This window comes from Podarcis vaucheri, assembly GCF_965113315.1.
Source record: "Podarcis vaucheri genome assembly, chromosome: 4".
NCBI lineage: Eukaryota > Metazoa > Chordata > Lepidosauria > Squamata > Lacertidae > Podarcis > Podarcis vaucheri.
In genome coordinates, this window is record NC_138762.1 from 58,324,807 (window position 1) to 58,338,267 (window position 13,461).

At 40.4% G+C, this 13,461-nt stretch overlaps 1 protein-coding gene across 6 annotated transcripts in view; it reads left to right on the forward strand.

The window, feature by feature from the left end:
* Window positions 1-13,001, forward strand: part of UMODL1 (uromodulin like 1) — a 44,387-nt gene extending 31,386 nt beyond the window's left edge. For all 6 annotated transcript variants that reach the window (XM_082221316.1, XM_082221315.1, XM_082221314.1 and 3 more), the window contains 9 exons: window positions 182-395; window positions 1,325-1,462; window positions 2,307-2,677; window positions 3,859-4,001; window positions 5,571-5,807; window positions 6,567-6,726; window positions 7,926-8,010; window positions 9,523-9,714; window positions 11,201-13,001. In XM_082221316.1, the coding sequence (XP_082077442.1) occupies window positions 182-395; window positions 1,325-1,462; window positions 2,307-2,677; window positions 3,859-4,001; window positions 5,571-5,807; window positions 6,567-6,726; window positions 7,926-8,010; window positions 9,523-9,695 (1,521 nt within the window). In that variant the 3' untranslated portion in view covers window positions 9,696-9,714; window positions 11,201-13,001. The remainder of the gene's footprint in view (window positions 1-181; window positions 396-1,324; window positions 1,463-2,306; window positions 2,678-3,858; window positions 4,002-5,570; window positions 5,808-6,566; window positions 6,727-7,925; window positions 8,011-9,522; window positions 9,715-11,200) is intronic.
* The last annotated feature ends 460 nt before the right edge of the window (window positions 13,002-13,461 follow it).

Consider the following 13,461-nt stretch of genomic DNA (forward strand, 5'->3'; position numbering starts at 1 on the left):
GGTCCAGTTCCCTGATGCAGGACCACCCCATCTTCTGAATATTCTCTAATCTTGGGTTCAAACATGAAGCAGTTCCCAGTGCCTGATATGTTGAGTTGTCTGTATAACTTCCTGCACACAAAATCCAAGTCATTCTCACTGTACATTTTTATCCACTACATTCATTCTGTTTTGACAATAGGTCCGTACATCTCTGCCCCTTAATATTCTTCCGAAAATGGATGCTGGCTTGATTAAAATGTTGATAACGAGTGTGACTAATGGAAGTGTAGTGGTGAGCTTCAACCTCCTGATTCCAGCAGACATGGATGCAAACAACGTTTCCAGTTCTTTCCTTGAGGCCTTTCTCCACAGCCGCCATTTCATGATTGATAACAGCAGTCTCTCCATACATGGTAAGCAATAGTTTATTGTTGTAATTTCTCAAACCCTGAAAAATGGTAAGTGCTGAACTTCAGACTTCAATTCTAAAAGTAGGTCATGAATGAAAGTGACAAATGAAAAGCTGTTATGGGACCTTTAGTGTTTGTACTGGCTATTTATCTCATGAAATAAAATGTATGATTCATCATTTCCCAGGTAAAACAGCTTATGTTCGGTCACAAATGTAGAACCATCCTTGACATTGCATTTTATTTGTTTATTTTACTTAATTTATATGCCACTGTTCCTTCAAGTTGCTCAAGGTACATGGTGCAGCCACCTCCATATTGTCCCCAAACAACCCTGTGAAGTAGGTGAAGCTGAGAGAGTGTGACTGTCTATAAAGAGTCACCCAGTGGGCATTGTGGCCAAGGGAGGGTTTGAAACCATGTCCTTGCTTCCCAGTCTAATCACCTCCTTTAGTAACAGTAGAAAAGCAGCATCTCCAAAATGGCATCTAAAACACGCACACACACACTCACACATTTCATGCGGCATAATCCTATGCAGGTTTATCCATTAGTAAATCTTAAAGGATTGCAGCCTCACCTCAGTCAAAATGACATCTCCTCTAGAAAACCTACATGCATTGTCCACCCTTGGCATCATACGGGTGGGTGGGTGGGGGCTAACCCCTCCTCAGGAGTATGGAACTGGTGGCATAAGGACCCAGGGCTGGCATCTTTTGGAGAAAGCTGATGTCCATGGTGTTCATGGTGAATCAAAGCCCTTCCAGCTGGGGCTGGTACTTAAAGGTGGGGGGAAAAACCTCTTGATAGCCTGTGAGAATGCTGGCTTATAACACTGCCAGTACTATAACTGCAAGCGCAGATAAATAATAATCACTCATGAATTGTCACTCTCTTTATTATTATTATTATTATTATTATTTAAAAAACAGATTATGATGAGTGTGAGAGGGAAGAAACGGATTGTTCTTCTGATGCATCTTGCTCTAATTCTTATGGATCTTATGAATGCAGCTGCAAAGAAGGATTTGTCAACGTGAATGCTGAGAGACCCGGGAGAAACTGTGAAGGCAATGTTTCAATATTTACTTTCATTTCACCTTATGAATATAAGATCAGAGCACATTTAGCAAATTCACCATAGGTGGGATTACAGTACAGTCTATAAACATACTGTAGCAGATGTTCACACAAAATAAGCCTGAAATAAGGTGCTGCTGGATCAATTATATATATTACATTATATTGCTCACTGGAGTCCAGTGTTTTGTAATGCAGAAAGGGGGCTCATTTCTGTGAACATTTTCAGCAGAACTGAAAAGCTCTCCCCACCCCTCCACCCCTTTTGGTGTTTGTTTGGGAAAGGCTTGAAAATGTTCACCGATTCAGGAAGCATTTCACTTGCTGAATTAATTTTGTCCTCAGTGGCATCAGAACATAGTCAATTCCAATGGCCTACATAGCATTGTGACATCAGCTCACTAAATGGCAATCATTTAAATGACTTCTATGCAATTTTACACGCATTTTATTTACCAAGCAAAATTAAATTATATTCATTTAACCAAAAGATCTTTTTATTCCCAAGTCATGTTACAACCTTTTAGCACCTTTCATTTTTGGAACTGAAAAATGAAAAATTCAACAAGCCCTATTGGTACAATTTCAGCTTTTTAAAAGGGAATATTTCAGCCTTCCTGAAACCACTCCTTTTGATGAGAAAATTTAAATGGAACAACATTCCCACTTTAAACCCATTTTAATAATGTGTTCTGGTTGACTCCCTGTAAGAAAATTAATTGAATAATGCAAGTTGCCATACCTTTCCCTTCCACTCTATAGCACTTTTTCCCAACCCTGATGCAGGAGGTACCCAGACAAAAGACCTGAGCAGCACAGTTTTACCTTTGACAGATCCGTATACTTCAAACCATGTGCCATCACCTGCTGGAGAGGATTCTTCTGTCCCCAAAACCAGAAGTTTGGATAATGCAACCACCAGCACTATATTTAGCAATGCATCTAGAGAAACAACACTGAATGTTCAAGTCTCATCCTTACCACCCAGTAAGCCTTCCCAGGGGATTTTAATTAAGAAAGCAGTCAGAGTGCTTTGCGAGATTGAAAAAATTGTCATCACCATTCAGAAGGACTTTTTGAAGCGTGAATCTATCCCAGAATCTTCTCTGTACCTGGGAAGGCCCCACTGCAATGTAAGCTCCAGCAATTCCAGTCATGTCATACTTCGGACTGGGTGGAACGAATGCGGAACTGAAGTACAAACTGTAAGTCACTTCAGTCTCGGAAGAGAACATTAAGTGATATTTACTGACATACAGTATATTAATAATGAGTTCATTGAGATAACAAAGTAAGCATCAAAGGTCACTGAAACTAGAGAGTTCAGACTTGCACCCTCCAAAACTACTGGGGAACTTGCTTAAGAACAGAGAAGGTTGGAAAATTATTACCCACAATCTCTAAAGGAAACTGCTTACATATGAAAATAGGATAGTGAATGAGATATAGGCTTTTGGTTTGGTGAGCAGTTTGGATATAAACCATTGCTATAAATAATAATAATAATAATAATAATAATAATAATAATAATAATAATAATAATAATATATTCTTACCTTCCATTTCTTTTCCTTGCTCTTGTGCAGAAACAGCACTGTGGATTCCATCACTGAGGCCTAACCTGCTAATTGTTTTTAGTCAGGATGTATAGAAGAAACATCTGCCTCTATTCAATCTGCAGAATATAGCTGCAGTTGCTTTATGGCCCTTTATAGAGATTTGGGAGACTGAAGTTTTAAAGCTATTGGCAATAGTTCTGCCTACACTGTATTTTAATATTTTGTTGGAAGCTGCCCAGAGTGGCTGGGGAAGCCCAGCCAGATGGGCGGGGTATAAATAAATAAATAAATAAATAAATAAAGATGCAGGTGTATTTATAAAAAATAATCAACATGTCTGTTCTGTGGCCTGATACAGGGATACAGGAAGAACTACATTTTCTTTTTGTCACATGCATTAAATATGTCTAAAGCATATCCCTGTGCATAATGGTGGCTACATGCAGTTGGTTGGCTATGGAGACATGATGGTGTGACATTTCCTGGTAGCCATCATAAACTGAGGGTTGTGTGAATTAGTGGACATGTGCCAGTTCTAGAATCCCCCCATCCACTCCTGATTTCATGGTATTAATTATTTTATAAATATTTATATACTACCCTTCAACCAAATGCCCATATTTTCACTCTTATATCATATTTTCACTAGTGCTTTTCTAAGATGACTAAACTTAATTGTTTTAATCCTTCCTCATGTGGAAAAGGTTCCATGCCCGATTGTTCTGTTTTATTTGCTGAAGCCAGTGTGTCCTCTTAAGTTATCCTTAAAATGTAACAAACAAACCCTGATTTTCGTCTTCTGTTGCATTTGTTGTTTTTTTTTTCAGAACACAACACACACCATAGTAAAATCAGTTCTTCGGAATGATCTGCTTTCTTCAAGGGTCATCCGCCACCTGAAGGTTGTCAGTCCGATCCTTTGTGTGTTTCAAAATGATCTCTTGACTTCATCTGGATATACTCCAGAAGGGTAAGTGGGAATGTTAATACCCCTATCCAAATGGTTCAGTGTACCTTCATTTTATTATACACTAAGGCAGAGGTTTTCAACCTTTTTTGAGTCCACGGCTTCCTTAACCAACTACATTCTTTCTGTGGCACCCCTGTGGGGCTCAGGAGCCCAGTTATGTCACCCCTTGCCTGCAGAGCTGGCAGCCCCTCACCCTTTTTCGAACACCCTCCCTTGGGGAGTGTTCCCTCAGCCTCCTCTCTCCTCTCCTTGGGAGTCCTCTGGGCAGTTGCAGCCGCTGCCCTGGTTTCTGAGCTGCCCCCCTTCCACCCCAAAGAGCGGTGCCTTGTCACACTGCCCCACAGGGACCTGGGAAGCACCCCCTGACCGGCCCCAGAGGCACCATTTGCCTGTGGAGCTTGTAGCCAGGGCTACTGCATCAAACAGCTATGCAAGCCTTTGGGAGGCAGATACACGAGAGCGCATTAAAGGAGAGAGGGAAGGAAAGAGGGACAGAGGCCAGTATTGCCCATGGCACCCCTGACCATCCTTCAAGGCACCTCAGGGTGCCACAGTACACTGGTTGAAAACCACTGCACTAAGGAATTGTAGTGAAGATCCCCTCCTCCAAGAGACTCAGAGGAACACTAACACTCAGATAACAGCCTACTAAAAATGGATACACTCTCTACAACCTCCATAAAAGAGAAGAGGGAGAGGATGGGGTTTTGTGACAGGCAGCTGTAGCTTACAGAGAATAATTTTACTAGGGCTCTCTCCAATCACAGTGGTTTTGGGAGGGCCAAATGGAGGTAATTGTCAGAACTGTGTCATGGTTTTCCACTCCTCTTCATAGTACACTCTTTTAGGAGAAAGAACACTGGAAACATTTTGGGTGGAGTGATATAGATTTTGTTTATGCTGAGTTTCCAGTTTAAGGGATCTAATTCCTTCCTAATGCCAGCCCATACCAATGCTTCTCTGAAGACTTTCTTTAATAAATCCCAGTTCTGCACATTGTAATTTTTAAATTAGTTAATGTTGTAGTGTGTGTCTGTTCTGCTGAGTGTTAGTTGTTGTTAGGGGAGTCACTTACCACCAATTCTCCCCATTTCTGGTCCTAGCTGTAGTTGCACCTGCTTTTTAGGATAGAATATAGCACTGTCTAGCTCTGTGGTTTTTGTTGTATATTTGTTGTGTCTGACTCTGTTTTATGTGTGTGCGTGTACACATAGTGTTGTACACAGAATCTAGAAAGAATACAGTGGTACCTCGCAAGACGAATGCCTCGCAAGACGAAAAGCGCACAAGACGAAAGAGTTTTCCGTTTTTTGAGTCGTTCCGCAAGACAAATTTCCCCATGGGCTTGCTTTGCAAGACAAAACATCTTGCAGGTTCTTGCGAGTTTGTTTCCTTTTTCTTAAAGCTGCTAAGCCGCTAATAGCCGTGCTTCGCAAGACGAAGAGATTCGTGGAACGGCTTAATTTCGTCTTGCAAGGCACCACTGTACTGGTATTATGCGCATATAGGACAGAGGAACAGAGCTCATAAAAAACACTCCATGAATTTTAACAACTGATTATCTTGCAGGGTTTATACCATTTTTGAGGATTTACATGGATCAGGACACTTCTTAACAGAAATGCAGCTATTCATTGAAAATGCTCCAATTCCCAAAAATTTCACCATCTCTGCTAGTGATGACCTAATGATTGAAGTGGGAATACAGAGACATGATAGCAACCTCAAGGTGGTTGTCAGCGAATGTTGGGCAACTCCAACTAATAACTCAAAGGACCCTCAGTCATTTCCTTTTATAGATGGCAGGTATGGTACAAGCAATATATTCAGGGTGTCACAAAAAAACCATGTACCAGGTAGTGCTATCTGAAAAATTAAAATACAGCATTTAAGAGCATCATTTCGAGTTGGCAAGTCTGTGATTACTTAATATTTACTTTAATTATTCTTTAGATTTCATCTTATTACTTGGGGTTCACACAAGCCATTATTTCTCAGTCTCTAATGTTTCTCTGTCTGTAATGTTGGGATGATTTTATTGAACCACTGTGAATGGTCATTGTAAAGATTACTAAGTTAATGAATATGAAGTGACTTGAATCCTCCCAAGCAGTATATATAAATGCTGAACACCCAAGTTGACTGCAGCTACAGTGGGCTTTCACAAGAACATAAAAACAAAACTTACCCTTGAGCATGGATTGATTTTATAAAGGAACGTGGTATTTCTTCCTGGATTAAATTAATTATGTTGGGGGGGGGGGGCTAAGCAAAAAGGCAGTATTGAAAAGTTGAGCTTATTTTTGATCAAGTACAAGATAATGTACACCCATATATGCCTTGTTTAAATTATTATAAAGTATGAATACTCTTAGGAAACAAAATGAAAATTGCTAGGTATTGCTACTGCAGTTGTTGTTATAAGCTATTCCATAGCTGCCAAGAGAAGTGTGTCTGCTTCACTTTCTCTCTCTGGACGGCTACCATCAATTTTTGAAGAAAGCTCAAAAATAGAAATACAAGTTAGCATGGATAGTGTTGAATTATATTCTGTTCTCTTTTCAGTTGTCCAGTTCCAAATGCACACACCACTATGATTTCGAATGGGATATCCAACAAAGCCCAATTTAAACTGAAAATATTTTCCTTTGTCAATGACTCAGTGGTTTACCTACATTGCAAAATCCATGTTTGTCTGGAAATTCCGAGGAGTAGTTGCAAGACGGTAAGGCAGCTTTTCTTATTTCCTACTTGAAAACCTTGTTGGAAAACAAGATGAAGGGGGTATATACTTCCCCTGTATTCCCCAACTACAACAGTAAAAATACCCAAGAACATATAAGGCAGACTCCAATGTTGTGTGAGCAGATGCCTGCTTGTCCCATTGGACTTCTCTCTCCCTCCCCCCCCCGCAGCCCCCAGTACACCCTCAAAATGTGAAACACATCCACCATTCAAAATGTGCACATCTCTGAATTTTGCAGTGCAGTTCTTCAGTCAAGCAGTGTACACAGAAATGCATTGATTAGTGAAGATTATATAAAAAGGCATTACGCTAGGCAAAATGTGTATAGTTGGATAAGTTTGCTGATAAATTTTTATGACGACTCTTCTAAAAAAATTAAAATTGGAAATTTATATGGAGAAGTGAGCTTCAGATAGGAAAAGTTAGAAAATGAGAGAAACCAAATTTCTCCCATCCCTAGTTGCTGACCCTTCTTAGATGACCTTTTGAAAGACTACTTTCAAAATGACTTTTAAATGACTACTTTGAGTGCTATGGATTGAAGTCAATACTTAGCAGTAGCTTTGAAGGTCCAGGAAAAGGAGTTGTAAAAAATCTCTTAGTAGAAATATAAAGTGTACAATGGAAAACTAGTTCCTATTGTAGTCTTAGGTATTAAGTAAATTAATATGGTGTTAATGAAATTAGTATTGGCAGTGATCTTAATGGAGGATTCTTGTACCTTAAAGTATTTCTGAACTGTAAAAGGAAAAATTCCCCTGAGTTTAGAGAATATGTGATACATATTTTCTCCTATGCAAGCGGTTCTGTTTTTAATTTTACTTATGTAAGTATTTTTCTACTGCCATGTCATTAAATGTCTAGGTGGTGTACAAATAGTTCTCAAACTAGTAGCTTGCACAGTGGTGGAGCTTAATGCTCCGGCACCAGGGGGTGGAGAGCAGGCGGGGGCGGGGCGCCCAGTGCGGGTGGGCGGGGGGGGGGCAGCCGCGATGACACCTGCCAGGATCGTGCTGCCAGGGGCGGTGCGCTCCCCCCGCACTCCTCTTCCTCCACCAGTGAGCTTGCAAAATCTGTTAATCTGTTAAGATGGTCTGCAAAATGGCAGGCACCTAAACATTTCGCACTGGAAAAAGAGAAGGCTACCAATTAATGTTTCTTCATTTTTATTCTTCCAGAACTGCAATGGTTTCCGTTTGATGAGGACTGGGGAAACTATAGCAATGCCCAATGCATCTTGGGGGCCTCTGCGCAAATCTGGTGGTAAGCAATCAGTCACCAGGCTGGCAAAGATTAATACTGAGAGACAGCTAGGAGTGAAAATGATAAGAATGGTCATAAATGGGTTGGGGCTGCTGTGAACTAAGCAACAGAACTGTGCTGTGGAACCACATACCCCCTGCCCAAACCAACCAGAGCAGCCGCTTGGCTCCAGGATCAGGCCTTGGGCTGGGATGCAGCCAGACATCTGGCTTACCTCAGAGCACCACCCAGCCATTCTGGGCTCTCTCACTCACTCAGTGGCAGATTGTAGGATCTCAAATTTCAGCGGCACCCTGTGCGACACTAAAATATGCCCCCCCCCCACCTCTCGCACTCCATTCTGGTCATGCTACCCTAAAACTGCCTCTGACTCTCCTTTCTCCCTCCTTCTTTATTTTTTTTTAAATATATATTTTTATTGATTTCTTTTTTAACACAATATTTCAACATACCAATAACAAAACAAATAAATTCTTTACTCTACTGAGCTCGTGACTTCCCTCCATTCCTTCAGCCGGTTTTTAATTTTCAAATCTTTGTGTCACACTTTATATACTCTACCTCCTTTCTCTCTCCTTATAGGGCCACACAGCAAGCACTGAAGTGCTTCAAGATGATAACATGGCGGACTAATTATTGTTTGTTAATGCTGTACTGGCACTATTCTAATCTCATGACTATTGCATTTATCCAGTCCCCACACGTTAATAAAAATAAGTTTCATTGGTGGTTGTCTGAAAGTTCTCCACCGGCTTTATGTGGAGGAAGAGGGCAGCATGGCCACTGCTGATCTGCTTAGCTCACAAGATCCTGACATCTCTCTCTGTCTGGCACCATCCCTTTCCTCCCTGAGCAGGAGCAGCAGTTTGTTGATTTGTGATAGTGAGAAGATGGGATTATCTATGCAGACATTAAGGCCGCAATCCTATACAGACATAGGAATCATCCCCTCTTCCACTTGCCTGTGCCTAGAAAGTACAGGTCCAGTTGGGGTTGTTTTTTCTTGGGCCATGCTTTCTAGACATGAGTCTGAATATTTTTCCATTTGCCCTGCCACTTAATCTGGGAAAACACGCTTTCCACTGCTGAATTGTAGCAAATTTGAGTCTGTGGAAAACCCAGTTGATGTTTGCTCCAATTCAGCAGTAAAGAGTGGATTTTCTTGGGAGAAAGTGGTGGGGTAAACAGAATTGTGGATGAGCCTTATCTTGAAGGCAAGCCCTACTGAATACAACAGGAGTTACTTCCAAGAAAACATGAATAGGATTGCACTTTTGAAATCTGGTAACGTTTTACCTTGTTTGCCTTTATGTTTTATAAGCACATTTAAGGCACCCAGTCACCCAGGGAATTCTGGGAAATGTAGTTTAAGGGTGATGGGAATTGTAGCTCTGTATTGGATAATCTACAGTTCCCAGGCTTCTGTTTTGGAAAAGGATATACTTTAAATGCTTTGTGTGTATGCAAGCCAATATATCATCACATCTAATATTTTTATTTTATTTATTTCAGCTGAAGAAAAGCGTGGCTTAGGAGCAGGTTACATAGTCCTCATTGTCATTGGCGTATTTGCTTTTATACTGGCAATAACAGGTCTTTTAATTTTCCAACACCAACGCAAGGCTGGGGCGTACAATTTCAAAATCAAGTCTGACAATTTTAACTACCAAGTGTTCTATGACTGAACATTTCAGTTTTCCAAATGTAAGTTCTACCTTTCACTGAACTATTGTTCAAAAGGCTAGCTTGTGTGGTCCCTGGGAAATCTTTTAAAAACGAGTTTTCCCTAGTGCAAATATATGGACTGGAGACTAAGTAGGATTTTTCTGCTCTTTTCTGCAGTGTGTGTGCGTGTGTGTGTGTGTGGCCATCTACATGTAAAATCTAGCTTTTCCTACAAAATTTGTCCTTTATACATCCTGCATCCACAATCAATCAGTACAATATGGTGAACAAACCACTAGGAAGCAAGGCTAGGAAGATGGGAAGTTAAACTCCTACTCAGTACTAAAGCCCATTGGGCAGCTTTAGCCACCTCACCTTGGGCTTGTTTGCCAACATTTGAGCATTAATAACTGCTGTTCATCCACTTTCCTCCCACCCATATTTCCTCCCACCTGCATGTCTTTGAATTTGTATATAAGAAGCAACTAGTGTTTTCCATGTACATACTGGCAGGCATTACATTTAGTGTTTGTCCCTGCCTTCTGATTTGTTGAGTTGATTATGCTGCTTAGCCAGTGTGGTGTAGTGGTTAAGAGCGGTAGTCACGTAATCTGGGGAACCGGGTTCGCGTCTCCGCTCCTCCACATGCAGCTGCTGGGTGACCTTGGGCCAGTCACACTTCTCTGAAGTCTCTCAGCCCCACTCACCTCACAGAGTGTTTGTTGTGGGGGAGGAAGGGAAAGGAGAATGTTAGCCGCTTTGAGACTCCTGAAGGGGAGTGAAAGGCGGGATATCAAATCCAAACTCTTCTTCTTCTTCTTCTTCTTAAGTCGTGACAGGGCACATGTGTCGATAGCTGAATGAACACCTTAAAAACAACCACCCAGGAAGTGTGTAAAAAGCACAGGGTCAGACAACTGTAAATTCTTAGCACACATTTTTTTCTGATTGCTGTGCAGTGTCTGGTGTAGATATTTGTAATGTGGTTTGTTTGCACAGCTTTCTGGATTTGTGCAAAACTTGAGGGATCAAAAGAGGGGAAAATAAGGCTATGCTTCTCTCTGTTCAGAGCACACTAGAAATAGTACAAGCACAGTCGGAAGAGAAATGAAAACATTAAGGGAATAGTGCATGTAGACAGGAGAAAGAAGATGATTGATCTACCCACTCTGTGATCCTGAGTAGAGTAGTTTGGAGACTCATTATCCTCAGTTTATCTGATTATCTCGGTATTGAGTGAGCTTGAAGTTACAGGGGGGAAGCATCAAGACTGGTGTTGTTTGAGGGTAACAGTTTGTGGACTACACAAATTAAATGGGATTGGGAAAAGCTGCAAACCCACAGTAAACAGCAGTGTGGACAAGCCTTCCCTGCTTGTCTAATTGGCTTGTGAAGATAAAATAGAATCACCCCAATGGATGAAATGAAGCTTCATGGAAGAAGAGTGCGATAGAAATGTGATGAATAGGAAGACAGCCAGTGTCATGCCACTAATCAAGTATTTTTCCCCCTCTTGGTATTCTAGCTGGAAACATTCTATGAATATAATGCTGCTCCATATGATGTTGGACCTGATGCACCCCACCAAACTTAACCACAAATAGCCAATGCTCAGATGTATCTCCTGGTCTTGACATAAGTCCTCTAAGAACTTACTACTTTCTGTTGCTATGCTGAAGCACTTTACAGTTCTTGCATCCTTTCGGGAGGAAAAAATAACAATCACTTAAAAAAAACACCCCGAAACCTCTCTCACTCCCCTCATAGTACTATCATTGTTGATATCACTCACTCAAGAAAGGCAGAACATTTACTCAGTTAAAGAGCATTTTGATTTTCCATTCAGGCACTTAATTAAAGGACTGTAGTATTGCCATCTTGATGCAAAAGCCAGACTCCTAGAATGCATTATGAGATCTGCATTATCAGGAAGAAAAGCATGTTTAAAGCTGTTGTTTAAAACCAGTCCAACACTGTTATATATAAACTTTGTAAAACCAATTTAACATGTGGTTAAAAGCAACAAAGAGAAAGAACCACTTCTGCAACTGGTCTGGTCATCCCTCCCCACCAAGAATATTCGCCAGTCAAGAATATTCATCATTAAAGCACTTCCTTAATATTGTAAGATTTTGAAGTGCAAGAACCACTAGGTGAATTTAAACATCTCCATGAACTTGCTTAAATTCCAAACTGATAGGAATGACAATGGCAATAACATGAGACATGCTAGAGAAAAGGATGATACTCAGACACAACCTTACGTACCAGAGCAAACTGTGCTTTAGTTGACTGGCAACTCAGCATCTAGTGTAACAGAGGAGTGAGAGATGGGTTATTCCAATGTACAAAGCAGCAATCATGTCCCTGCTGGGTCCATTCTATGTTGCCTCTATTTATTGTTTACTTCAGTGGCAATACATTGCAATTATTCAGCGTTTCTCACTATGCCATTGTATGCATAGACTAGGCTTGTCAACAAAAATCCAGTGCCTATAACAGCTGAATTCCCACTTGACATTAAGCTGTTGTACATCTACTTGTGGGGAAAGCCTTATTTGCTGAGTTTCAAATGTTGAAAGCACAGGATCCCTCAAAAGGGGTGGGGGAAAGAGCCGACAAATTTAGCATTGACCCATGGACATGTAATCATTTGTGGACTGTACTTACTGATTTTAGATCTTCCCACAGCCATACAAAGGTAATTAAAAGATTCTAAAGGGTGGACACTTCTTTCTTTCAATCCTTATTTTACATCGCAGTGCTAGTTAAATCTTAACATGAAGGTAATGATTTGGTAAAATGTCTGCTGTACAAATAAAATTGTTGAGATAGCCTGAGAGACATGCTAAACCGTTGTGTGTTTTTTTAGGAGTCTATATTTTTGGTACATTTATTGTACATTTCCACAATTTAGTTGGCTTTTGTGCATATATGAAAAGAGAAACTATTTTTATAGGTTGCAATTTCTGTGTTTCTATGCTGTAATAATATTGATAGTTTTGACATGGTCACTTGTGAGCTACTTAAGCATAGTTAGTAGGGCTTTAAATATTACATCACCTGCATGGAAACCTCCCAAAACTACTTCCACATAGTGGTGCTCAGTGCTGGAGGTGTAAAAGCGACCCTAACTGGGTTATCTTAAGTAACCCAGCTAGCTAATGAAAGGGGCTAGCTAAAATCCTGGAAGCTCTTAGAATAGTCGAAAACAAAATGGGGCAAATTCCAATTGATTTATGCTGAATAAAACCCTAGTGCTGAATTAGATACAAAGTAATATTATTAGCTTATTGGCTGTTTCAATAAATGCATTTTTAAGCTTATTTATGGTTTTTGATTTTGTTCTAACATCCTTTGAAGTCCAAAGGCTTACATGATTGTAGCTTGAAAAGTTGTTAATTTGGTGCTAAATCCAAGGCATGCTTACCTATGAATAAGCCCCACTTGCTCAGGAAGCCCTGTTGGTAAATGGTTGCACTGGGGTTACAATAGATTCATTTCATGATATGGGACTGTAGGTCTTAGTGTACAAACAGATACACATAAAACATAATTTACAGCAAACAAGTGTCACCTTTTACCTCCGTCTCAACCGATACTTGGCTTCCTGCATGCTCAGTATGAAATGCTTCACTTGAAGAGCACTTTTGACCCATGAATACATCCGTCATCCTAAGGTTTCTCAAGTTTCTTGAGGAAGTTTAAAAACCAACAAAAAACCAACAACGTAGTACCTTTTATTATGAGCCAAGTTTTTTAGAGAAGAAATCTAAAATGAAACTT